We start from the raw sequence: 26,855 nt of genomic DNA, 5'->3' as shown, positions 1-26,855 counted from the left end.
CAGTGCAGGCTGAGAGGGGAGGAAATGGGGAGAAAGGGGTGAGGACCTAGACGAATTGTCAGTGCAGGCTGAGAGGGGAGGGAAAGGGGAGAAAGGGGGGAGGACCTAGATGAATTGTCAGTGCAGGCTGAGAGGGGAGGAAATGGGGAGAAAGGGGGGAGGACCTAGATGAATTGTCAGTGCAGGCTGAGAGGGGAGGGAAAGGGGAGAAAGGGGGGAGGACCTAGATTAATTGTCAGTGCAGGCTGAGGGGAGGAAATGGGGGGAAAGGAGGGAGGAGCTAGACGAATTGTCAGTGCAAGCTGAGAGGGTGGACCTAGACGAATTGTCAGTGCGGGCTGAGAGGAGAGGAAATGGGGAGAAAGGAGGGAGGACCTAGACGAATTGTCAGTGCAGGCTGAGAGGGGAGGAAATGGCGAGAAAGGGGGGGAGGACCTAGACGAATTGTCAGTGCAAGCTGAGAGGGTGGACCTAGACGAATTGTCAGTGCAGGCTGAGAGGGGAGGACCTAGACGAATTGTCAGTGCGGGCTGAGAGGGGAGGAAATGGGGAGAAAGGAGGGAGGACCTAGACAAATTGTCAGTGCAGGCTGAGAGGGGAGGAAATGGCGAGAAAGGGGGGAGGACCTAGACGAATTGTCAGTGCAGGCTGAGAGGGGAGGAAATGGGGAGAAAGGAGGGAGGACCTAGATGAATTGTCAGTGCAGGCTGAGAAGGGAGGGAAAGGGGAGAAAGGGGGGAGGACCTAGATGAATTGTCAGTGCAGGCTGAGAGGGGAGGGAAAGGGGAGAAAGGAGGGAGGACCTAGACGAATTGTCAGTGCAGGCTGAGAGGGGAGGACCTAGACGAATTGTCAGTGCAGGCTGAGAGGGGAGGACCTAGACGAATTGTCAGTGCGGGCTGAGAGGGGAGGACCTAGACGAATTGTCAGTGCAGGCTGAGAGGGGAGGACCTAGACTAATTGTCAGTGCGGGCTGAGAGGGGAGGACCTAGATGAATTGTCAGTGCAGGCTGAGAGGGGAGGAAATGGGGAGAAAGGAGGGAGGACCTAGATGAATTGTCAGTGCAGGCTGAGAGGGGAGGAAATGGGGAGAAAGGTGGGAGGACCTAGACGAATTGTCAGTGCAGGCTGGGAGGGGAGGAAATGGGGAGAAAGGAGGGAGGACCTAGACAAATTGTCAGTGCAGGCTGAGAGGGGAGGGAAAGGGGAGAAAGGGGGGAGGACCTAGACGAATTGTCAGTGCAGGCTGAGAGGGGAGGACCTAGATGAATTGTCAGTGCAGGCTGAGAGGGGAGGACCTAGACGAATTGTCAGTGCAGGCTGAGAGGGGAGGACCTAGACGAATTGTCAGTGCGGGCTGAGAGGGGAGGACCTAGATGAATTGTCAGTGCAGGCTGAGAGGGGAGGACCTAGACGAATTGTCAGTGCAGGCTGAGAGAGGAGGACCTAGACGAATTGTCAGTGCGGGCTGAGAGGGGAGGACCTAGATGAATTGTCAGTGCAGGCTGAGAGGGGAGGACCTAGACGAATTGTCAGTGCAGGCTGAGAGGGGAGAACCTAGACGAATTGTCAGTGCAGGCTGAGAGGGGAGGAAATGGGGAGAAAGGGGGGAGGACCTAGACGAATTGTCAGTGCAGGCTGAGAGGGGAGGAAATGGGGAGAAAGGAGGGAGGACCTAGACAAATTGTCAGTGCAGGCTGAGAGGGGAGGACCTAGATGAATTGTCAGTGCAGGCTGAGAGGGGTGGACCTAGACGAATTGTCAGTGCAGGCTGAGAGGGGAGGACCTAGACGAATTGTCAGTGCAGGCTGAGAGGGGTGGACCTAGACGAATTGTCAGTGCAGGCTGAGAGGGGAGGACCTAGATGAATTGTCAGTGCACTCCTCTCATCCCTCTACACCCCTCCTTGGAGGCACAGCTGAGTTAGGATTTGCTTGCATTGTCAACTAACGCATTGACCCATCACTTTGATGATTATTGATAGTGACAGCAGTATCTCTCTTTTTCTCTCCTCTTCCTCTCTCTCATCTCTCTCCTCTCTCCGTCTCCCTCTCTCTCTGTTCATTCTCTCCTCCCTTTCTCCTCCCCCTTTCTCTGTCTCTCTGTCAACCCTCTCCCCCTCTCTATCACTGTCTCTCCCCTGCTCTCCCCCTCTCTATTGCTGCTCTCCCCTGCTCTCCCCCTTTCTATTGCTGTCTCTCCCCTGCTCTCCCCCTTTCTATCGCTGTCTCTCCCCTGCTCTCCCCCTCTCTATCGCTGTCTCTCCCCTGCTCTCCCCCTCTCTATCGCTGTCTCTCCCCTGCTCTCCCCCTCTCTATCGCTGTCTCTCCCCTGCTCTCCCCCTCTCTATCTCTGTCTCTCCCCTGCTCTCCCCCTCTCTCTCCCCTCTATCACTGCTCCCCCTCCTCTCTCCCGCTCTATCGCTCTCTCTCTCTATCCTCCCGCTCTCCTCAGGCGATGGAGCAGCAGATTCTGATTGTTGGACAGACTCCGTCTCAGTTGCTCATTGAGCCTCATCCTCCTCGCAGCTCGGCCATGCACCTGGTGAGACACACAGCATGCTGGGAAAATTGTTTCCACTGCGTCTCTGTCTATCTGTGTGCTTGCGTGTGTGTCCATGAAAGTGTGTCTCTGCATTCATGTTGTGTTTTTGGTGTATGTGGTAATCCCATCTCTCCATGGTGAGAGAGAGAAGATGTTGTCAGTAGGTTTCTCTGTGCTCTCTTTTCTACCATGTTCTTCACTCCTTGTACCCACTCCACATTTCAACTCTCATATATGTCTGTATTCATGCAGGCTGTAAGAACCAGGACTAAAAAGTAGAAATGTGCAATGAAAGCATCAGGAGTCAACACAGACAACACATTTACATTTTACAAGCGGTTTCATCATTAAATATCAAAACCATAACAATACCAACGCCTTACTCCTTACCAGAAAATAACTGCTACCAACAGATTTCCCATTGAATGAGCAGTTGGTGTCTGCTGTGTAGAGCAGAGGAAAGTGTGTCCCCTACTGGCCCAGTTCTACCACAGCAGTCAGCTGCTGTCTGAGGTCTTGTTGGTTAAGTCCTTTTTGCTATCCCCATAGTCAACTAAACTGAGGGCCACGTTTTCGTAGTGTCAAAGAATTGTGCAAAGTGCAAAAATGATCTAAATGATTTAGCACTAGGAAAATGTTGCCCTGACCGTGTTTGCAAGTGAAGATACATGCACATGGATGGACAACCCTTGTCCCTGATGTTTCATGTTCTAACCATCTGACATAACAGCTCCATCTGATGTTTCTAACCCCTGTCTGTCTTTCTGTGTGTATGCCTATGTGTACAGTATGGCTCTTCTCCCTTCTTCCTCCTCTCCCCCTCTTCCTCCCCCCCTCCTCCCGTCTCCTCCCTTCTCCTCCCTACCACTCACTTTCTCCTCCTTCCTGTCCTCCTCCTCCCTCCTGTCCTCCTCTTCCTCCTCCTCCCACCCTCCCCTCCTCTTCCTCCTCCTCCCCTCCTCTTCCCTCCTTTTCCTCTTCCCTCTCCTCCTCCCTCCTGTCCTCCTCCCTACCCTCTCCCAACCTCCTCTCCTCTCCTCTCCTCTCCTCTCCTCTCCTCTCCTCTCCTCTCCTCTCCTCTCCTCTCCTCTCCTCTCCTCTCCTCTCCTCTCCTCTCCTCTCCTCCCTCCTCCACCATGTACATGCAGCTCCTCCGTGTCTGAACCCTGTTTTACCTCCACACTAATTACCTCTCTCCATTCTGTCCCCTTCTCTCTCATCCTCCTCCATCCTGCCATCCTCCACCCTCCACACTCCTTGTCTTCTTCTCTCTTCTACTCAATAGTGTTTCCTTCCCCAGAGTCCTCTGATGTTTAAGGACCAGATGCAGCAGGATGTGATCATGGTGTTGAAGTTCCCCTCCAACTCCCCGGTGACACACGTAGCAGCCAACACCCTGCCACACCTCTCTGTCCCTGCCGCTGTCACCGTCACCTGTAGCCGACTGTTTGCTGTCAACCGCTGGCACAACACCGTCGGTGAGTGGACTACACACACACAGACGCCAGAAAACACAGGCCAGAACACACATACATACACACACACACACACACACACACACACACACACACACACACACACACACACACACACACACACACACACACTCAGGCCAGAACACATATGCTCTTGTAAAACTAATTGCGTGTTCCACCACATGTGCTACCTACCACAGCAGTGGCCCTGTAAAATCCCTCCATACCAACCAGGGCAAGTATATGCACTACAGCTGTTCAGGTCTGTAGCACAGCCTGGGTCTGGAGCACAGCCTGGGTCGTAGCACAGCCTGGGTCTGGAGCACAGTCTGGGCCTGGGTCTGTAGCAAAGCCTGGGTTTGTAGCACAGCACAGCCTGGGTCTGGAGCACAGCACAGCCTGGGCCTGGAGCACAGCATGGGTCTGGAGCACAGCACAGCCTGGGTCTGGAGCACAGCCTGGGTCTGTAGCACAGCACAGCCTGGGTCTGTAGCACAGCCTGGGTCTGTAGCACAGCCTGGGTCTGGAGCACAGCCTGGGTCTGTAGCACCACCTGGGTCTGTAGCACCGCCTGGGTCTGGTGCACAGCTTGGGTCTGTAGAGTTAGCCAGCACCATCTCCACAGTCATTCATGGTTGCGTCCCTAATTGTACCTGATTTCCTATATAGTCCACTTCATTTGACCAGTGCCTTAGCACTGCATCATATCACCCACTCTGCTACACCCCTTGGTCAGGTGAAGAGAGTCTGAGTGTTTCCACATATTGGTCCTCAGGCATGTGTGAACAACATTACCCACCAACACTCCAAGGAACACACACTCACGCAGGGGCACAAACACATACACATATACGCACGCACAAACGCAAACGCAAACACACACACACACACACACACACACACACATACACACTTCTCGGAAACCAAACTCACCTCATGGTCAAGGGTCACTGCAAAGCTTACTGGGAAATTAGGCTGCGACTGCACCACATTCTCCTCACACTTCCACATCTGTCACTGGAGCACACACTCATCACACACACACACACACCGAGTTGAGTACCCGAGTGGAGCCTTACATTCTGTCGTTAATGACCACAGCTGCAGCTCCAATGTTTTTCTGTTGGAGAGAAGAAAAGTGTTCTGGGTTCCAACAATAATGAGCAGAATAATAAGGGCTTCATATTCCCAGCATGCTGCTGTGTTTCTGCCATCCAGTCTCTCTCCAGGGGATCATAGCTCTACTCAGCCTGACAGTCAGGAACTGAAATCAATAAGCTTCATGGAAACCTTCATGAACCAACCTCTAACCATGGAGCAGGTGCTCAGGGGTGTGTGTGCGTGTGTGTGTGTGCGTGTGTGCATGTATGTGTGTGTGTGTGTGTGTGTGTGTACACGTGTGCGTGATATACAGTGCATTGCGAAAGTATTCGGCCCCCTTGAACTTTACGACCTTTTTGCCACATTTCAGGCTTCAAACATAAAGATATAAAACTGTATTTTTTTGTGAAGAATCAACAACAAGTGGGACACAATCATGAAGTGGAACGACATTTATTGGATATTTCAAAAAAAAATTAACAAATCAAAAACTGAAAAATTGGGTGTGCAAAATTATTCAGCCCCTTTACTTTCAGTGCAGCAAACTCTCTCCAGAAGTTCAGTGAGGATCTCTGAATGATCCAATGTTGACCTAAATGACTAATGATGATAAATACAATCCACCTGTGTGTAATCAAGTCTCCGTATAAATGCACCTGCACTGTGATAGTCTCAGAGGTCCGTTAAAAGCGCAGAGAGCATCATGAAGAACAAGGAACACACCAGGCAGGTCCGAGATACTGTTGTGAAGAAGTTTAAAGCCGGATTTGGATACAAAAAGATTTCCCAAGCTTTAAACATCCCAAGGAGCACTGTGCAAGCGATAATATCGAAATGGAAGGAGTATCAGACCACTGCAAATCTACCAAGACCTGGCCGTCCCTCTAAACTTTCAGCTCATACAAGGAGAAGACTGATCAGAGATGCAGCCAAGAGGCCCATGATCACTCTGGATGAACTGCAGAGAACTACAGCTGAGGTGGGAGACTCTGTCCATAGGACAACAATCTATATTGTATAGTATATTGTATAATAGTATATTGCACAAATCTGGCCTTTATGGAAGAGTGGCAAGAAGAAAGCCATTTCTTAAAGATATCCATAAAAAGTGTAGTTTAAAGTTTGCCACAAGCCACCTGGGAGACACACCAAACATGTGGAAGAAGGTGCTCTGGTCAGATGAAACCAAAATTGAACTTTTTGGCAACAATGCAAAACGTAATGTTTGGCGTAAAAGCAACACAGCTGAACACACCATCCCCACTGTCAAACATGGTGGTGGCAGGATCATGGTTTGGGCCTGCTTTTCTTCAGCAGGGACAGGGAAGATGGTTAAAATTGATGGGAAGATGGATGGAGCCAAATACAGGACCATTCTGGAAGAAAACCTGATGGAGTCTGCAAAAGACCTGAGACTGGGACGGAGATTTGTCTTCCAACAAGACAATGATCCAAAACATAAAGCAAAATCTACAATGGAATGGTTCAAAAATAAACATATCCAGGTGTTAGAATGGCCAAGTCAAAGTCCAGACCTGAATCCAATCGAGAATCTGTGGAAAGAACTGAAAACTGCTGTTCACAAATGCTCTCCATCCAACCTCACTGAGCTCGAGCTGTTTTGCAAGGAGGAATGGGAAAACATTTCAGTCTCTCGATGTGCAAAACTGATAGAGACATACCCCAAGCGACTTACAGCTGTAATCGCAGCAAAAGGTGGCGCTACAAAGTATTAACTTAAGGGGGCTGAATAATTTTGCACGCCCAATTTTTCAGTTTTTGATTTGTTAAAAAAGTTTGAAATATCCAATAAATGTCGTTCCACTTCATGATTGTGTCCCACTTGTTGTTGATTCTTCACAAAAAAATACAGTTTTATATCTTTATGTTTGAAGCCTGAAATGTGGCAAAAGGTCGCAAAGTTCAAGGTGGCCGAATACTTTCGCAATGCACTGTTTACGTGTGTGTGTGTTTCCAGGTTTGAGAGGAGCGCCAGGTTACTCCCTGGAACAGGCCCACCACCTGCCCATAGAGATGGACCCTCTGATTGGTGAGTGTAACCCTGAGGCCAGGCCAGACCATTGTACTGAATTCTAACTAAGTTATCCCTGTGTGTGTGTGTAGCCAACAACACCGGGAATAACAAGCGTCAGATCACAGACCTGGTTGATCAGAGCATCCAGATCAACACACACTGCTTTGTGGTTACCGCCGACAACCGCTACATCCTGGTCTGTGGCTTCTGGGACAAGAGCTTCAGAGTCTACTCTACTGAGACAGGTAATACTAACTACCATGGTACTACTGCACCATAATACTACTGTGCCTACACACATAGTAATAATACTGTCTCTGTGCTGCAGGTAAGCTGACCCAGATAGTGTTTGGCCACTGGGACGTGGTGACGTGTCTGGCCAGGTCAGAGAGCTACATCGGGGGAGACTGCTACATCGTGTCAGGGTCCAGAGATGCTACACTGCTACTGTGGTACTGGAGCGGACGACACCACATCATAGGAGACAACCCCAACAACAGTAAGTCAGAACATGCTGGGCCAATTGTGCACCGCCCTATGGGACTCCCAATCAAGGCCGATTGTGATACAGCCTGGAATTGAACCAGAGTCTGTAGTGACGCCTCTAACACTGCGATGAGACGCCCTTGCATTCTGGAGAGAGACGCGCGTGCATTCTGGAGAGAGACGCGCGTGCCTTAGACCGTTGCGCCACTCGGGAGCCCCCTGTGTAAAGAGAAGAAGCTCTCAGCTCAAACTAATTACACCACCTCATAGTGGAGCTGGGGTTTATAAAGGTAGATTATTATATTAAAAGTAACATTATTTGATCAGCAGTGAAACTCCTGGTTTCCATTCTGGTATTGAATAATGGACAGAGATTAGGAGCAGGGCTGGTGCCAGAACCAATCAGTTGGACAGGCATTTGTTTTCTATATGCAGGCCCGTTTTCTTTTCTTCAAATGTTGTTAATGTGTGTTATAACAAAGACCATTGGTAGCTCGTGAGTTTCAAGTTTGTTGAAGCTTACAATGTATCCTACTATTTCTCTACCTATCTGCATGCCAGTTATTTTATTTTGATATGCACATTTTCGTGGAACACTTTCACTTTATTAATAACGTTTTAGTTTTTTAAAATCATTTTCATTTGGTTAATCATAAAAGTCTGAATGAAAATAATAAAAATGTAAAAATGCAACTAATGCAAGAGCACCAGTCTCTGTCATATGGACACATCATACTTAAATAAATTAGAGCAGCAGTAGGCCAATAACTTCCATCATCAACTGAGTCAAATGGAAACGGCTGAAGCTGACAAATTAAAACAGTAGAAAATATCCTGATGAAAATGTTTTTTTTTTCAATCGCATTAATCTTTCTACTCTGACTGTCCGCCTCCCTTTCCATCTGTCTCGACTTGAGCTAGTTAAGTGCAACATTGTGTCAACTCAGTAGGTTACGTGCTCAGGCGTTCTCCCCCTCAACGTTATCAGGACAGAGAAACCACACACATGCTCATTGTTCAGATGGAGGAGTCCAAACAAAAGACAATGAAAAAATTGGCAAAATTCCCATTGGTTATTTAATAAACCAAAACTTGTTTCTCACAAGTGTAGCAGGTTGTGAACTCTGCCAACAACGTTTCCACTCTGAGAATGAGAACGGTAAATACTGTAATACATGTTAACAGAAATGTATGTAACCAAATGACAGGGATTAATAGAAGATGTACTAGGCCTACTAGTTACATATGCATTAAGAAATTGATTTAAAAAACAATCAAAACAATTCACACAATGAACAATGTGCAAGAATTGACAGGAGACAGCTGAGCACATTCTGGAGAGTTGAGTGCATGCATTCTGGAGAGAGACGCCCGTGCATTCTGGAGAGAGACGCGCGTGCATTCTGGAGAGAGACGCCCGTGCATTCTGGAGAGAGAGACGCCTGTGCATTCTGGAGTGAGACGCCCGTGCATTCTGGAGAGAGACGCCCATGCATTCTGGAGAGAGACGCGCGTGCATTCTGGAGAGACACGCGCGTGCATTCTGGAGAGAGACGCCCGTGCATTCTGGAGAGAGACGCCCGTGCATTCTGGAGAGAGACGCCCGTTCATTCTGGAGAGAGACGCCCGTGCATTCTGGAGAGAGACGCCCATGCATTCTGGAGAGAGACGCCCATGCATTCTGGAGAGAGACGCCCGTGCATTCTGGAGAGAGACGCCCATGCATTCTGGAGAGAGACGCCCATGCATTCTGGAGTGAGACGCCCGTGAATTCTGGAGAGAGACGCCCGTGCATTCTGGAGAGAGACGCCCGTGCATTCTGGAGAGAGAGACGCCCGTGCATTCTGGAGAGAGAGACGCTCGTGCATTCTGGAGAGAGAGACGCCCGTGCATTCTGGAGAGAGAGACGCCCATGCATTCTGGAGAGAGACGCCCGTGCATTCTGGAGAGAGACGCCCATGCATTCTGGAGAGAGAGACGCCCATGCATTCTGGAGTGAGACGCCCGTGAATTCTGGAGAGAGACGCCCATGCATTCTGGAGAGAGACGCCCGTGCATTCTGGAGAGAGAGACATCCGTGCATTCTGGAGAGAGAGAGGCCTGTGCATTCTGGAGAGAGAGAGGCCTGTGCATTCTGGAGAGAGAGACGCCTGTGCATTCTGGAGAGAGAGACGCCCGTGCATTCTGGAGAGAGAGACGCCCGTGCATTCTGGAGAGAGAGACGCCCGTGCATTCTGGAGAGAGAGACGCCTGTGCATTCTGGAGAGAGACGCCCGTGCATTCTGGAGAGAGACGCCCATGCATTCTGGAGAGAGAGACGCCCGTGCATTCTGGAGAGAGAGACGCCCGTGCATTCTGGAGAGAGACGCCTATGCATTCTGGAGAGAGACGCCCGTGCATTCTGGAGAGAGAGACGCCCGTGCATTCTGGAGAGAGAGACGCCCGTGCATTCTGGAGAGAGAGACGCCTGTGCATTCTGGAGAGAGAGACGTCCATGCATTCTGGAGAGAGAGACGCCCGTGCATTCTGGAGAGAGACGCCCGTGCATTCTGGAGAGAGAGACGCCCATGCATTCTGGAGAGAGAGACGCCCATGCATTCTGGAGAGAGAGACGCCCATGCATTCTGGAGAGAGAGACGCCCATGCATTCTGGAGAGAGAGACGCCCATGCATTCTGGAGAGAGACGCCCATGCATTCTGGAGAGAGAGACGCCCATGCATTCTGGAGAGAGAGACGCCCATGCATTCTGGAGAGAGAGACGCCCATGCATTCTGGAGAGAGAGACGCCCATGCATTCTGGAGAGAGAGACGCCCATGCATTCTGGAGAGAGAGACGCCCATGCATTCTGGAGAGAGAGACGCCCATGCATTCTGGAGAGAGAGACGCCCATGCATTCTGGAGAGAGAGACGCCCATGCATTCTGGAGAGAGACGCCCATGCATTCTGGAGAGAGAGAGACGCCCATGCATTCTGGAGAGAGAGAGACGCCCATGCATTCTGGAGAGAGAGACGCCCATGCATTCTGGGGAGAGAGACGCCCATGCATTCTGGAGAGAGACGCCCATGCATTCTGGAGAGAGACCCCCATGCATTCTGGAGAGAGAGACGCCCGTGCATTCTGGAGAGAGACGCCCATGCAGTCTGGAGAGAGAGACCCCCATGCATTCTGGAGAGAGAGACGCCCATGCATTCTGGAGAGAGAGACGCCCATGCATTCTGGAGAGAGACCCCCGTGCATTCTGGAGAGAGAGACGCCCGTGCATTCTGGAGAGAGACGCCCGTGCATTCTGGAGAGAGAGACGCCCATGCATTCTGGGGAGAGAGACGCCCATGCATTCTGGAGAGAGACGCCCATGCATTCTGGAGAGAGACCCCCATGCATTCTGGAGAGAGACGCCCATGCATTCTGGAGAGAGAGACGCCCATGCATTCTGGAGAGAGACGCCCGTGTCTTCACCACACACCTCTCCGCTTCTTGTCTTAACACTTAAAATTACACTCAAGACACCTTATCTTCACACATTTTAGATCCTTTTCACTGAGCGCCTTAACTCAATAATCATCTAGGCCTATTGCCACGCGCTGCCCTGTTTGCTGGCTTCCCAAATAGCCATATTTAAAAATAAATAAGCTAATGATCCTCTGTGTCTACGTAATGCTCTATGGTAAAGTATTTTTGAATGATTTTATTTAGACAGGAGTAATCATATAATTTTGTCAAAATATCAATTTACTTTAGGGCAATCCAGCATCCGAACATTTTTCTGTGCATCCGCCAACTTTCCTTTCTAATTTGCAAGTGGCTGAAACCAGAGATCTGTAAATAATAACGAGATGCTCATGTCTCCACCCTAACCATGTTATTGTCCCAAAGGCAGGAATGCGGGCTACAAGTTTAGGTCTGAATATTATGCCCATGGAAGCGCATTTGGCTTATTCAGGGCAGATGTTAGCGAGAGTGAAATCTCTCGCTTAGCCTCTTCCTCTCTGCTGAAACTAGCGAGCGAAACAGCGCCGCTCTGTCTTACTAAATGTAGCCCATGTATCTGATGCTGTCTGGCCGGGTAAAGTATAGCATGCCATGCTCCTTTCGTCCAGACAGCATCAGATACATGGGCTACGACATGGAGACAGAGGGGCGCTGTTTTGCTCACTCGGATGTAAGGAGGTAAGGTACGGCGGGCCAGGCCCCCCGGCCCTGACAGGGAGGTGCATCTACTATATATGCAACTATATGTGTGTGTTGCTTTATAGTCAAAATACTCCAGATGTCTTGCTATTCAGCTCCAGAGTGTGATTTGATTTCTGCTGCTCCTCTCACTTAGTTCCTCATACTCACTGATTATCTGTGTTCAAAACAACCACTTCACCATTTGTATGACTGGACACAATAACAGTGTGTGGGTGTTGGTGTGTGTGTGTACGTGCAAGTGCGTGTTCTGGGGTCACATGGGGCTGTGGTTGAGGTGAGGGTTTTCTCATGATCTTCACTGAAGCTAATTAAGAATTTCAGATTGGTTTGTTCCAATTAGTAGATTGGGGCCGCGGCACTGTACTACATGAGGAAAAACTCCAATGGTACTCACACACACACACACACACATACACACACATACAAACACACACACACACACACACACACACACATACACACATACACACATACGCACATACGCACACACACACACACACACACACACACACACACACACACACACACACACACATATACACATACACAACGCTTTCTGTACTGTGCACCTTCCCTAACAAAGGACTGTTACTTCTATGGAGAGAACTTCTACTATTCATATTCCTTATCAATCAAACCAGGTTGTTTGATATCAGATATGTAGTCCATTGTTGACACAGTCTCAAAATGTTTTGCTTATCAGCAATCAAGTTTTCAGGATAAATATACAGAAATACAGAAATCCTCATATGATGCAAAACTCAGCATCATGTGATGTAAAACACATCAAATGGGAATGATTTGTGTATTCTGTATCTTGAAAACTTAATTGCAGACAAGCAGAACATTTTGGGACTATGCTAACAATGGACCAATGAGACTAATACCAAAAGACAGTTTTCCTTTAAGCTGCTCATTTCTATAGATGAAACACATAGTAGTCTTCAGTAGCTACCTATATTAGCTTTTTAGTTGTATGATTTATAAAGCAATGAATCACTATCAGTTATGATAACATTTTAAGATTAAAGTGAATACGTTTTGTCAGACTTCAGTGCACAGCGCTCTAGAGGCTGTAGAAATGAAAAGTTAGGAGAGTATTATATTGGACAATGTTGATGTTGTAAACCGCAGCAGGGAGAGAACAGTGCCCTCTAGTGTTGCAACTACATCGGCCTGCATCTGTCCTAAAACCTGGGGCGTCATTTATCAAAAGTGCATGCGCACACAAAAGACTCTAAACCTTGTGCGCACCAGTTTTCCTGTGAAGGTTGCGATTTATAAGTGTTGAACGTGATGGGAAAGATCACATAGCAGCATGTAGACTAATGTGTTTATTTTACTTTTATTATACGGTGCATTCGGAAGGCATTCAGACCCCTTGACATTTTCTACATTTTGTTACGTTAAAATCCTCATCAATCTACACACAATACCCCACAATGACGAAGTGAAAAAAGGTATTTATGCAAATAAAAAAAATAAAAAAAACATACCTTATTTACATAAGTATTCAGACCCTTTGCTATGAGACCCTACATTGAGCTCAGGTGCATCCTGTTTCCAGTGATCATCCTTGAGATGTTACACAACTTGATTGGAGTCCACCTGTGGTAAATTCAATTGATTGGACATGATTTGGAAAAGCATCCACCTGTCTATATAAGGTCCCACCGTTGACAGTGCATGTCAGAGCAAAAACCAAGCCATGAGGTCGAAGGAATTGTCCGTAGAGCTCCGAGACAGGATTTTGTCGAGGCACAGATCTGGGAAGGATACCAAAAAATGTCTGCAGCATTGAAGGTCCCCAAGAACACAGTGGCCTCCATCATTCTTAATTGAAAGAAGTTTGGAACAACCAAGACTCTTCCTAGAGCTGACCGCCTGGCCAAACTGAGCAATCGGAGGAGAAGCACCTTGGTCAGGGAGGTCACCAAGAACCCAGTGGTCACTCTGACAGAGCTTCAGAGTTCCTCTGTGGAGATGGGAGAACCTTCCAGAAGGACAATTATCTCTGCAGCACTCCACCAATCAGGCCTCTATGGTAGAGTGTCCAGATGGAAGCCACTCCTCAGTAAAAGGCAGATAACAGCCCACTTGGGGTTTGCCAAAAGGCACCAAAAGACTCTCAGACCATGAGAAACAAGATTCTCTGCTCTGATGAAACCAAGATTGAACTCTTTGGCCTGAATGCCAAGCGTCACGTCTGGAGGAAACCTGGCAACATCCCAACAGTGAAGCATGGTGGTGGCAGCATCATGCTGTGGGGGTGTTTTTCAGCGGTAGGGACTGGGAGACTAGTCAGGATCGAGGGAAAGATGAACAGAGCAAAGTACAGAGAGATCCTTGGTGAAAACCTGCTCCAGAGCGCTCAGGACCTCAGACTGGGGCGAAGATGCACCTTCCCAACAGGAAAGCGACCCGAAGCACACAGCCAAGACAACACAGGAGTGGCTTCGGGACGAGTCTCTGAATGTCCTTGAGTGGCCAAGCCAAACCCTGGACTTGAATAGAATCAAACATCTATGGAGAGGCCTGAAAATAGCTGTAGATAGATCATCTCAAGCTCCCCATCCCACCTGACAGAGCTTGAGAGAATCTGCAGAGAAGAATGGGAGAAACTCCACAAATACAGGTGTGGCAAGTTTGTAGTGTCATACCCAAGAAGACTCAAGGCTGTAATCGCTGCCAAAGGTGCTTCAACAAAGTACTGAGTTAAGGGTCTGAATACTTCTGTAAATGTGATATTTATTTTATAGTTATGCAAAAAAATCTAGGCTTTGTCATAATGGGGTTTTGTGTGTAAGTTGATGCGGGGGAAAAAACGATTTAATCCATTTTAGATTAAGGCTGTAACGTAACAAAATGTATAAAAAGTCAAGGGGTCTGAATACTTTCCATGTGAACTGTATAGGCCCAAATCATAATCATACTACAGGACATGTATCTCCATTTCTGACATGACTGGTTTATTTCCGCTACACAACCAATATTAGGCTACCATTTATCCATTGCTTATTCAATAGCCAAATATGATTGAAAGTAAATAGACCGGTAGCCTATTTCAATGTAACAGTAGGGGTAGGGTACAGTACTGCTTTGCGATAGGAGCGCAATATCATAGTCTCTTTAAATTCAGAGCCTATACCAAGGCAGGAGATAGAAACACAAACGTCTATTGATAAACAAAGTATTGTACAATGTTTTTTCCCTATAAGGTGTGCTACAGCATTTACAAACGTGTAGAATGCACGGCCAGTGTTTGGCAGGTGCTATAGGCGGGATGCATTTTTAGTTTTTTTTAAAGTAACTGAATAAGAAAAAAACATTCTGCCCACACCTCCACATAAATGTGATCGTATTTGACATTGCGCTTCCTTCAGAAACTGTCATGAGTCATGGCATATCCAAATCAACGTATCCAAATCATACAGCAAATGAGGGCGTTTATTTCGCTAAAAAAGGTGAATGGAGGTCGTTTACCAGGTGGGGTTGTAACACACTGTAATGGAGACGCAGGGAGTCAGGAAGCAGGTGGGGTTGTAATGGAGACGCAGGGAGTCAGGAAGCAGGTGGGGTTGTAATGGAGACGCAGGGAGTCAGGAAGCAGGTGGGGTTGTAATGGAGACGCAGGGAGTCAGGAAGCAGGTGGGGTTGTAACACACTGTAATGGAGACGCAGGGAGTCAGGAAGCAGGTGGGGTTGTAACACACTGTAATGGAGACGCAGGGAGTCAGGAAGCAGGTGGGGTTGTAACACACTGTAATGGAGATGCAGGGAGTCAGGAAGCAGGTGGGGTTGTAACACACTGTAATGGAGACGCAGGGAGTCAGGAAGCAGGTGGGGTTGTAACACACTGTAATGGAGACGCAGGGAGTCAGGAAGCAGGTGGGGTTGTAATGGAGACGCAGGGAGTCAGGAAGCAGGTGGGGTTGTAATGGAGACGCAGGGAGTCAGGAAGCAGGTGGGGTTGTAATGGAGACGCAGGGAGTCAGGAAGCAGGTGGGGTTGTAATGGAGACGCAGGGAGTCAGGAAGCAGGTGGGGTTGTAATGGAGAAGCAGGGAGTCAGGAAGCAGGTGGGGTTGTAATGGAGACGCAGGGAGTCAGGAAGCAGGTGCAGTTGGGGAGTTTAATGTAATCGAACCCATAACGATACAAAAACAAGGAATGCGCCTGAACATGGAAGCAGAGACAATAACGCCTGATGGGAAATAACAACTGAGTGCTACAGTATAAATAGGGGGAGTAATCAGGGAAGTGGTAAGGTCCAGGTGTGCGTAATGAAGGGTTGCCCGGACCGGTGGTTAGTAAACAGGCACTGTCTGACGCTGGAGGGGAGGAGCAGGAGTAGTGGTGACACACGTTCGAGAGCTCACAAATATAGTATAGCTCTGATTTAGCAATGAAAACATGCAGATATTTTGCATATGACAGTTTGATAAATCACAATAATTCGTTGCACAAACAAATCCCAGAATCTCCACATCTGCCAGAATTTAGGGAGGAATGTACATATTTAAATGAGGCCCCTGATCATTAAAATAACTTCCAGCTCAATCCCCCTCTGCCTCTCAGGCCCAGCTCGGCACATACCACTGAAATGTGAGGCAGTGTGGGGGAGGTAGGGGTGGGGTGCTTGTGTCGCCTGGCTGGCTAAGGGGGGTTGGGGGAAGGGGGGCGGGGGGCGGGCTCAGTGCTGGCTGATTGAATCTTTTGTAGGGCAGGTGAGCTGGATGAGTCCGTGGTCTCTCTGGAGGCTTTCTTTGACACATGTCCCATCAGCCACCTCACTGCTGTCCTAGGACTGTCATGTCTGCTCTGGTCCTACTCTCTAAGGGACTGGAGAGGAGAGGGGGATGAGAGGAGAGAGGGGGGAGAGGAGAGGAAAGAGGGGGTAAGAGGAGAGAGGGATGAGAGGAGAGGGGGAGAGGAGAGGAATGAGGGGGTGAGAGGAATGAGGGGGTGAGAGGAGAGAGGGGTGAAAGGGAGTAGAGGGGAGGAGAGGAGAGAAGGATGAGAGGAGAGAGGGGTGAAAGGGAGTAGCGGGGAGGAGAGGAGAGAAGGATGAGAGGAGAGAGGGGTGAAAGGGAGTAGAGGGGAGGAGAGGAGAGGAGGATGAGAGGAGAGAGGGGTGAAAGGGAGTAGAGAGGAGGATGAGAGGAGAGAGGGGTGAAAGGGAGTAGCGGGGAGGAGAGGAGAGAAGGATGAGAGGAGAGAGGGGTGAAAGGGAGTAGAGGGGAGGAGAGGAGAGGAGGATGAGAGGAGAGAAGGATGAGAGGAGAGAGGGGTGAAAGGGAGTAGAGAGGAGGATGAGAGGAGAGAGGGGTGAAAGGGAGTAGAGGGGAGGAGAGGAGAGAAGGATGAGAGGAGAGAAGGATGAGAGGAGAGAGGGGTGAAAGGGAGTAGCGGGGAGGAGAGGAGAGAAGGATGAGAGGAGAGAGGGGTGAAAGGGAGTAGAGGGGAGGAGAGGAGAGGAGGATGAGAGGAGAGAAGGATGAGAGGAGAGAGGGGTGAAAGGGAGTAGCGGGGAGGAGAGGAGAGAAGGATGAGAGGAGAGAGGGGTGAAAGGGAGTAGAGAGGAGGATGAGAGGAGAGAAGGATGAGAGGAGAGAGGGGTGAAAGGGAGTAGAGGGGAGGAGAGGAGAGGAGAGAGGGGTGAAAGGGAGTAGAGGGGAGGAGAGGAGAGAAGGATGAGAGGAGAGAGGGGTGAAAGGGTGTAGCGGGGAGGAGAGGAGAGGAGGATGAGAGGAGAGAGGGGTGAAAGGGAGTAGCGGGGAGGAGAGGAGAGGAGGATGAGAGGAGAGAGGGGTGAAAGGGAGTAGAGGGGAGGAGAGGAGAGGAGGATGAGAGGAGAGAGGGGTGAAAGGGAGTAGAGGGGAGGAGAGGAGAGGAGAGAGGGGTGAAAGGGAGTAGAGGGGAGGAGAGGAGAGAAGGATGAGAGGAGAGAGGGGTGAAAGGGTGTAGCGGGGAGGAGAGGAGAGGAGGATGAGAGGAGAGAGGGGTGAAAGGGAGTAGCGGGGAGGAGAGGAGAGGAGGATGAGAGGAGAGAGGGGTGAAAGGGAGTAGAGAGGAGGAGAGGAGAGGAGGATGAGAGGAGAGAGGGGTGAAAGGGAGTAGAGAGGAGGATGAGAGGAGAGAGGGGTGAAAGGGAGTAGCGGGGAGGAGAGGAGAGAAGGATGAGAGGAGAGAGGGGTGAAAGGGTGTAGCGGGGAGGAGAGGAGAGGAGGATGAGAGGAGAGAGGGGTGAAACGGAGTAGAGAGGAGGAGAGGAGAGAAGGATGAGAAGGGGAAAGACTCCAGGTGTCCAGGACCTCCCCTCTTTAACCTCTCCCCCAGCCGTCATCAATCATGGGACAGTGTGAGGGGAGGGGAGTTGGGGAAGAGGGTGATCTGTCGTCACAATATTTAAATGACAATTAACCAGGACCTTGCTGGCAGCAGCTGGGTGGGAGTCACTCTCATCATGATTGTGGTCAGTTATTTATCAACATAACAACACATACACTCAGTCAGTTCTTGGTTCATTACATTACTTTCAGTTGCTCCTTATAAGTCCATCCTCCAGTCAAGTGCACTCTGTTGCAACAATCTCAAGCAGTTGTGTGTTGTTATTAATAAAACCCAACTGTTGTGTTCCAGGTGACTACCCGGCACCGCGAGCTGTGCTGACCGGCCATGACCATGAGGTGGTGTGTGTCTCTGTGTGTGCTGAGCTGGGACTGGTCATCAGTGGAGCCAAAGGTCAGCAGAGACAGCTGGAGTTCTCTGTTCCCTGTGTAGTGCACTTCTTTTGACCAGGACCCAAGGGCTCTGGTCCAAAGTAGTGGTGTAAAGTACTTAAGTAAAAATACTTTAAAGTACTACTTATGCATTTTTTGGGGGGTATCTGTACTTTACTTTACTATTCATATTTTTGACTACTTTTACTTTTACTTCACTACATTCCTGAAGAAAATAATGTACTTTTTACTCCATACATTTTCCCTGACACTCAAAAGTACATTTTGAATGATTAGCAGGACAGGAAAATGGTCCAATTCACGTATTTATCAAGGGAACATCCCTGGTCATCCCTACTGCCTCTGATCTGGAGGACTCACTATACACAAATGCTTCGTTTGGAAATGATGTCTGAGCGTTGTAGTGTGCCTCTGGCGATTAAAAAAAGAATAATAATTGTGCCGTCTGGTTTGCTTAATATAAGCAATTTGAAATGATTTATGCTTGTACTTTTACTTTTAATACTTAAGTATATTTTTGAAATTACATTTACTTCTGATACTTAAGTATATTTAAAGCCAAATACTTTTAGACTTTTACTCAAGTAGTATTTTACTGGTTGCCTTTCACTTTTACTTGAGTCATTTTCTATTAAGGTATCTTTACTTTTACTCAAGTATGACAATTGGGTACTTTTTCCACCAACGGTCCAAAGTAGAGTACTACAGTTTAATCTCCATCTAATAATAATAATTCATCTTGTATATAAAGTGCTTTTCTCGCACCCAAGGCACTATAGAAAAGAAGTACTATAAAATCGAAGTCACAGTATTTAAAAAACATAACTATACAGAACTGTCAAAGATGTGAACCAGAACTGGGAAATCAGCTTCCTGGGCATTTCTGTCACCAGCTGGCTCTGAGAACAGACTATCTCTCTCTTCAGCTAGGATCGCAATGGGTATAGTCATAGCTATTAGCTGTGGTACATGGCTCTGGTAAGGTGATGGTAATGGTTAGTTATGGTATGTGAGTTGGCTGATAGGACTGTAATGCCACAGTACATCGATATCTTAGTTAGGTGTGGAACGTTGAGTAACATCCTTGAATAGTGTGTGTGCATGTGTCCATGCATCCGTGCGTGTTCGTGTGTAACTCTATCTTGCTCCCCCTCCAGAGGGTCCGTGTCTGGTCCACACTATAACAGGGGACCTGCTGCGGGCCCTGGAGGGCCCAGATAACTGCATGTGTCCCCGCCTCATATCTGTGTCCAGCGAGGGCCACTGTATCATCTGCTACGAGAGAGGACGTTTCTGTAACTTCAGCATCAACGGGAAATTACTGGCTCAGATGGAGGTCAACGACTCAACACGGGTAAGACCACAGATACAGTTTGTGCATAGTGAAAGTCTACACACGCCTTGCACAGTCTTCACATGTTACAGTCTTAAATGACATTTCACAACGGGATTCAGTGGGTGGGGGAGGGGGGGGGGTCTACTGATCTACAGAAACGACTCCACATTTTCAAAGTGAAAGAGAATTATAGAACATTCACCAAATGAATAATAATATATATATATATATATATATATATATATATATATATATATATATATATATATATATATATATATATATATATATATATTATTAAAGTATCTTGATTGCATATGTCTTCACACCCCATGGTGGAAGCACCTTTGCCAGCCATTATAGCTGTGAATAATTTTGAATAAGATTCTACCAACTTTGCATATAGGGATATATATATCTATATATATTGTTTTTATTTTTTTTATTGCTCAAGCTCAGTCAATTTGTTTAGGAATCAGTGATGAACAGCAATATTCAAACCTAGTGTACTACATAGTGACTAGGGTCTAAACATCTAGTAGTTTACTACATAGGGCCTAGGCTGTCATTTGAGGTAGATGTTATGATTATCACTATGATTATGTATTTATTTGAATGTAATGTATTATTATATCATTATTATGATGTGCTCCCTAGGCCATTATGCTGAGTAGTGACGGTCAGAACCTGGTGACAGGAGGAGACAACGGGGTGGTGGAGGTGTGGCAGGCCTGTGACTTCAAACAGCTCTACATCTACCCAGGCTGTGATGCTGGTGTCCGCGCCATGGACCTCTCTCACGACCAGAGGTTAGTCCTGTTAGTCTTCCTAGTCAGGTTTCCTCTAATACAGGATCAATGGTGTGTTTGTGTGCGTGTGTCTGTGTGTCTGTGTGTCTGTGTGTCTGTGTGTCTGTGTGTCTGTGTGTCTGTGTGTCTGTGTGTCTGTGTGTCTGTGTGTCTGTGTGGTTGTAGAGCAGTATGTAGGCTGTAGAACACTGAAAGGGCCTGTGTGTTTCATGCTTGTCAGGGTACATTTGGGGGAATGGAACGTTCGCAGTTCAGTGAGCTTTGTTTTCTTTAAATAGAACCAGTTGCCATAGAGACAACGAAATTGCAGTGAAAGGTCCTGAAAGCGCACTTGCCTTGGAGCAATACACACAAGCGTCACTTTCCTCACACACACACATACATCCACACACACACACACTCACTCACACATGCAAACACATACACCTATTGTTTGATGTTAGTAAAGTAGATTCATGTTTGGGAAATAATTAATGAATTACAATAAGCTAATATAATTATTAATGGGTCATATATAGAGGTACATTGTGTATGTATACACTGTACTGTGTGTGTCCCATCCCAGGACTCTCATCACTGGCATGGCATCCGGCAGCATTGTGGCGTTCAACATCGACTTCAACCGGTGGCACTACGAGCACCAGAACAGATACTGAGGGTTACAGAGACAACATGGACACTACTGTTAACTACTGTTGACCAACTATACAGGTTAACCGCTGTTAACTACCTATACAAGTTAACTAGGGTTAACTAACTACTTGTTTAAGTGTTAACTAACCATACAGGTCAACTAAAAGTTAACTAACTAACCATACAGGTTAACTAACTAACAAACTAACCATAAGCTGTTAACCAGGTTAGTAATACAGTGAGGTCTGAATAATGACTGTATAAAATAAATCATTCAAATACTGAGCTATATGATATGTGCCAAAATTATATTTTTTTATACTAATACAATTGCGTAGAGAAAGATATTTTGTTTAACAAGTAAACATTTTTTTCTCAAAAAGGTAGGGTTCAAAATGATTGCCATCCCTAAATATTCTTATAAATTCAGTAGTCAAAAGTTTAGTATTTGGTCCCATGTTCCTAGACCTTAATGATTACGTCAAGCTTGTGACTACAAACTTGTTGGATGCATTTGCAGTTTGTTTAGGTTGTGTTTCAGATAATAATGTATTCTGTCATTTTGGATGCACTAATTGTAAATAAGAATAGAATATGTTTCTAAACTCTTCGTAATTAATGTGGATACCACCATGATTACAGATAATCCTGAATGAATCGTGAATAATGATGAAAGTTACAGAGGGTCAAAGATCATACCATTACCAATAACAGGGGAGGTACGCATGTCTTGGGGTTATGATCTTTGACCTTCTGTGACAATCTGAAGTAGATGTCTTCTGATAGATTACATAAAAGATACCAAAATTCTGTTAGTTATTGGTAAACTTCAAAAGTTTCCAGTAATTCCCTCCCTTTGCAACCCTACTCCTACATTTTTGAAAAAATAACAAGTATATATTACTTGTTAAACAAAATCCTTTTCTCTGAGCAATTGTATTAGTATAAAATAAAATACATATTTTTTTTATCATACAACATAGCTCAGTATTTGAAACGTTTCAGTTATACAGTAAATATTGCTCATCTTTATCGAGGGTGTCGATAATTCCGTACCCCACCGTATATCATAATGCCTAGAAACAGACAGGTTCAAATATAAGTAGTATCAGAAGAATCTCTTCAGCTGAAGAGCTTAGAAGAAGAGCTCAGTCACAGAGCTACAGTGACAGTTTCAACACTGATTAAAAAAATAACCAATGTACGATTTTATTCAACTGGTCATATTTAAAACTGTGAAAAATACAAATAAACAAACCTACAGTTAATAACATTTATACAACATTTGTATGTCAAATACATATCAAACTTGGGACACTTTTCTAGGAAAAAAAGTAAAAACTGCTGTATATAAGGATGATGTAAGGAGTTTATTTCCAGAAAAGATTTGAAAAGAACAAGACGTCTCCATTTAGTCTCCATTTTGACAGTTGAACCATAATTATCTGTTCCAAACCGCGACATGACTCTCTCACATGAAATCTTAGTTTGCTTCCCAAATGGTACCCTATTCCGTTTATAGTTTGATCAGTTTGATCAGGACCCATATGGCCCTGGTCAAAAGGCGTGCACTGTAAAGGGATTAGCGTGCCATTTGGGACAGAGATTTAGTTGGTTAGTAATAATAGCTGATAGTTTGTCTCCCATCAAGGAAAACAGTAGTCTATCAATGTACTTGTCAAAAATGACAAATTGTTCTATGTTCATGTGATAATGTGTTTAGATGTCTGTAAGGGCAGTTTCAGAACTATACTTATCGTGCGAAATGTGTCCATTGTAATTTGTTTCTTAATCACGTCTCACATTATCAGCAGGAAGTAACGCTCCTTGTAATGATTTCTGTACCATTTCTTGTTCTGTAACTATTGCATTTATATTTCAACAAAAGTAAGGGTTTAAAATGACTTTTATATACTTTTAAAATCATTACCACAGGCTAGTCAGATTTAGCACGGAATTCTTTAGTCGTCGTTGTTTGTATTTCCAGATAATAGATTGATAAGGAAGACTGTGCGAGACGTCATTTGTAGAAACTCTGGATGATCACTAGCAATACCATGAGTTTGTTAAAGCCTGCAATCCAGACCTGTTTGGTACTAACATTCCACTCATTGTACTCCGTGTTATATGCCAAACGTGACATGATGTTTGGCATTGCAAGTAATGGAAAGGAGTGGAATGTTAGCACAAACAGCCAGGCTAAGTGAGAGGCATGTAGCTAACCTGACCAAGCACAGGCTATCGTCATCCCAAAATGATTCTTAACTATTTTGAATAAACAGAAAACATTATAAGTTTGTTTCAGTGCAACAATGTAAAATATGCCACATGTGTGAGTTGACAGTAAGATGAAAAGGAAAAAACCAAATCACAATATGCAAAGAGTTTGGGTTTCCATTGTAATGGTACAGACAGCAGCCTAGCTAAACCAGGGACACCGCATGCAGAGAGCTACAGTGGCTGGATGGAATATCTATCTTACTTTACTGCTTTGGTTCATAACACCCATCAATATGAATTTGACATACTGGGTTTATTTTGAATATTTGACTTAAATCTTTGTGTAAGGAGGATTTTGGAGGATTTTGGAGGATTTTGGAGGATTTTGCTAAATAAATGCATTTTATTTGTGTTGACATTGTTGCTTTAAAAAACACATTTTGATTAATTTTGTAAAATACTTTGTTGATTTGTATGTAATATATTTTTGTTGATTTAAGTATATCATGATTTTACAAGTTATTTGTATGTACATGTTGTTTTTTTGTGTAGATTGCAATGTCTGAGGCATTTACCTTGTGTTTGTTTGGAGCTGTTATACATTAACTTATGACAATATATAAAGATTGATGAACAGTAACATTTTTTATTGTTTTCCTTTTTGTTGTATTTATAATAACAATAAATAAAGCAAGCTCTTATGCGACTGAATTTTCAAATGTTAATAGCAGTTGGAACACAACTAGTAGTTTGTTTTTCCAATATTCTGACATATATAATTATAGGCAAGTCAGTTAAGAACAAATTATTATTTACAATGGCAGCCTAGGAACAGTGGGTTAACTGCCTTGTTCAGGGGCAGAACGAAGGATTTTGACCTTGTCAGCTCAGAGATTCAATCTTGCAACCTTCCGGTTACTAGTCCAATGCGCTAACCACTGGGCTACCTGCCGCCCCAATAGAATATCTATATGTATATTACTCATATCTTAAACAACAAACAAATCAAATATAACCCCATGCACTTAAAAGGTATCTCAATAGTGGAAACTCAACATGCATGTGTTTGTTGTTTTAGTACTACCTTCTAGATCTGGTACAGATTGTCCTATACTGCCATCTACTGGCTGGATGTTGTTATTGCTGCGGCTGTGGCTGCTGTTTGTAAATCCCAGATTGTCCGATTGTAGTCCCACTGGAACGACGCAGTACAATGACCAGGCTCTCAGATTGAGGAAGTGGTTTATTCACAGGTTTGGCTTGGTGATGACCACTGTTAAAGGGTTGCTATACAGGAACAATGACCATTCACTACCATCATCAGGAAAAAATATGTGCTACTGGTGATGAATCCCGATCAAATTGGCTTCACATGTAGTCACTAATTCTTACATATCATTGGGTATCAATACATATTTTGCATAGCAACATAATTTCAATCTGTACTTTTTCATTCTCTCACAACAGAAATTTGGACAATTACATTCAGCAGATAGATAAACTTCACTTCCTCTGTTTCTATGATTAAAACTCGGTACTAACATAGTTAGCCAACTCACTGTGCTTCTCTCTCTCTCTAGACCTGCCAACTCACTGAGCTTCTCTCTCTCTCTAGACCTGCCAACTCACTGTGCTTCTCTCTCTCTCTAGACCTGCCAACTCACTGTGCTTCTCTCTTTCTCTAGACCTGCCAACTCACTGTGCTTCTCTCTCTCTCTAGACCTGCCAACTCACTGTGCTTCTCTCTTTCTCTAGACCTGCCAACTCACTGTGCTTCTCTCTTTCTCTAGACCTGCCAACTCACTGAGCTTCTCTCTCTCTCTAGACCTGCCAACTCACTGTGCTTCTCTCTCTAGACCTGCCAACTCACTGTGCTTCTCTTTCTAGACCTGCCAACTCACTGTGCTTCTCTTTCTAGACCTGCCAACTCACTGTGCTTCTCTCTAGACCTGCCAACTCACTGTGCTTCTCTCTCTCTCTCTAGACCTGCCAACTCACTGTGCTTCTCTCTCTCTCTAAACCTGCCAACTCACTATGCTTATCTCTCTTTCTAGACCTGCCAACTCACTGAGTTTCCCTTTCTAGACCTGCCAACTCACTGTGCTTCTCTTTCTAGACCTGCCAACTCACTGTGCTTCTCTCTCTCTCTCTAGACCTGCCAATTCACTGTGCTTCTCTCTCTCTCTAGACCTGCCAACTCACTGTGCTTCTCTCTCTCTCTAGACCGGCCAACTCACTGTGCTTCTCTCTCTCTCTAGACCTGCCAACTCACTGTGCTTCTCTCTCTATACCTGCCAACTCACTGTGCTTCTCTTTCTAGACCTGCCAACTCACTGTGCTTCTCTCTCTCTCTAGACCTGCCAACTCACTGTGCTTCTCTCTCTCTCTAGACCTGCCAACTCACTGTGCTTCTCTCTCTAGACCTGCCAACTCACTGTGCTTCTCTTTCTAGACCTGCCAACTCACTGTGCTTCTCTTTCTAGACCTGCCAACTCACTGTGCTTCTCTCTAGACCTGCCAACTCACTGTGCTTCTCTCTCTCTCTCTAGACCTGCCAACTCACTGTGCTTCTCTCTCTCTCTAAACCTGCCAACTCACTATGCTTCTCTCTCTTTCTAGACCTGCCAACTCACTGCGTTTCCCTTTCTAGATCTGCCAACTCACTGTGCTTCTCTAGACCTGACAACTCACTGTGCTTCTCTCTCTCTCTAGACCTGCCAACTCACTGTGCTTCTCTCTCTCTCTAAACCTGCCAACTCACTATGCTTCTCTCTCTTTCTAGACCTGCCCACTCACTGCGTTTCCCTTTCTAGACCTGCCAACTCACTGTGCTTCTCTTTCTAGACCTGTCAACTCACTGTGCTTCTCTCTCTCTCTCTAGACCTGCCAACTCACTATGCTTCTCTCTCTCTCTCTCTCTCTCTCTCTCTCTCTAGACCTGCCAACTCACTATGCTTCTCTTTCTAGACCTGCCAACTCACTGTGCTTCTCTTTCTTGACCTGCCAGGTAACTGTGCTTCTCTTTCTAGACCTGCCAACTCACTGTTCTTCTCTTTCTTGACCTGCCAGCTAACTGTGCTTCTCTTTCTAGACCTGCCAACTCACTGTGCTTCTCTTTCTAGACCTGCCAACTCACTATGCTTCTCTCTCTCTCCAGACCTGCCAACTCACTGTGCTTCTCTCTCTCTCTAGACCTGCCAACTCACTGTGCTTCTCTCTCTTTCTAAACCTGCCAACTCACTATGCTTCTTTCTCTTTCTAGACCTGCCAACTCACTGCG

At 46.2% G+C, this 26,855-nt stretch overlaps 1 protein-coding gene across 3 annotated transcripts in view; it reads left to right on the top strand.

Moving 5' to 3' along the window:
- LOC110503343 (neurobeachin) overlaps window positions 1-24,286 on the top strand; it is a 329,781-nt gene extending 305,495 nt beyond the window's left edge. Inside the window, exons 51-59 of one of the 3 annotated variants that reach the window (XM_036961703.2) lie at window positions 2,455-2,544; window positions 3,845-4,022; window positions 7,099-7,170; window positions 7,245-7,400; window positions 7,484-7,654; window positions 18,477-18,578; window positions 19,735-19,931; window positions 20,571-20,722; window positions 21,288-24,286. In XM_036961703.2, the coding sequence (XP_036817598.1) occupies window positions 2,455-2,544; window positions 3,845-4,022; window positions 7,099-7,170; window positions 7,245-7,400; window positions 7,484-7,654; window positions 18,477-18,578; window positions 19,735-19,931; window positions 20,571-20,722; window positions 21,288-21,378 (1,209 nt within the window). In that variant the 3' untranslated portion in view covers window positions 21,379-24,286. Of the gene's footprint in view, window positions 1-2,454; window positions 2,545-3,829; window positions 4,023-7,098; window positions 7,171-7,244; window positions 7,401-7,483; window positions 7,655-18,476; window positions 18,579-19,734; window positions 19,932-20,570; window positions 20,723-21,287 lie in introns of all 3 variants that reach the window. The other 2 variants (XM_036961702.2, XM_036961699.2) reach the window with 2 other exon arrangements.
- Window positions 24,287-26,855: the final 2,569 nt, after the last annotated feature.

This window comes from Oncorhynchus mykiss, chromosome 24, assembly GCF_057628025.1.
Source record: "Oncorhynchus mykiss isolate SJ-2025 chromosome 24, ASM5762802v1, whole genome shotgun sequence".
Classification (NCBI taxonomy): Eukaryota; Metazoa; Chordata; class Actinopteri; order Salmoniformes; family Salmonidae; genus Oncorhynchus; species Oncorhynchus mykiss.
This window is presented reverse-complemented; position numbering and strand designations above follow the sequence as displayed.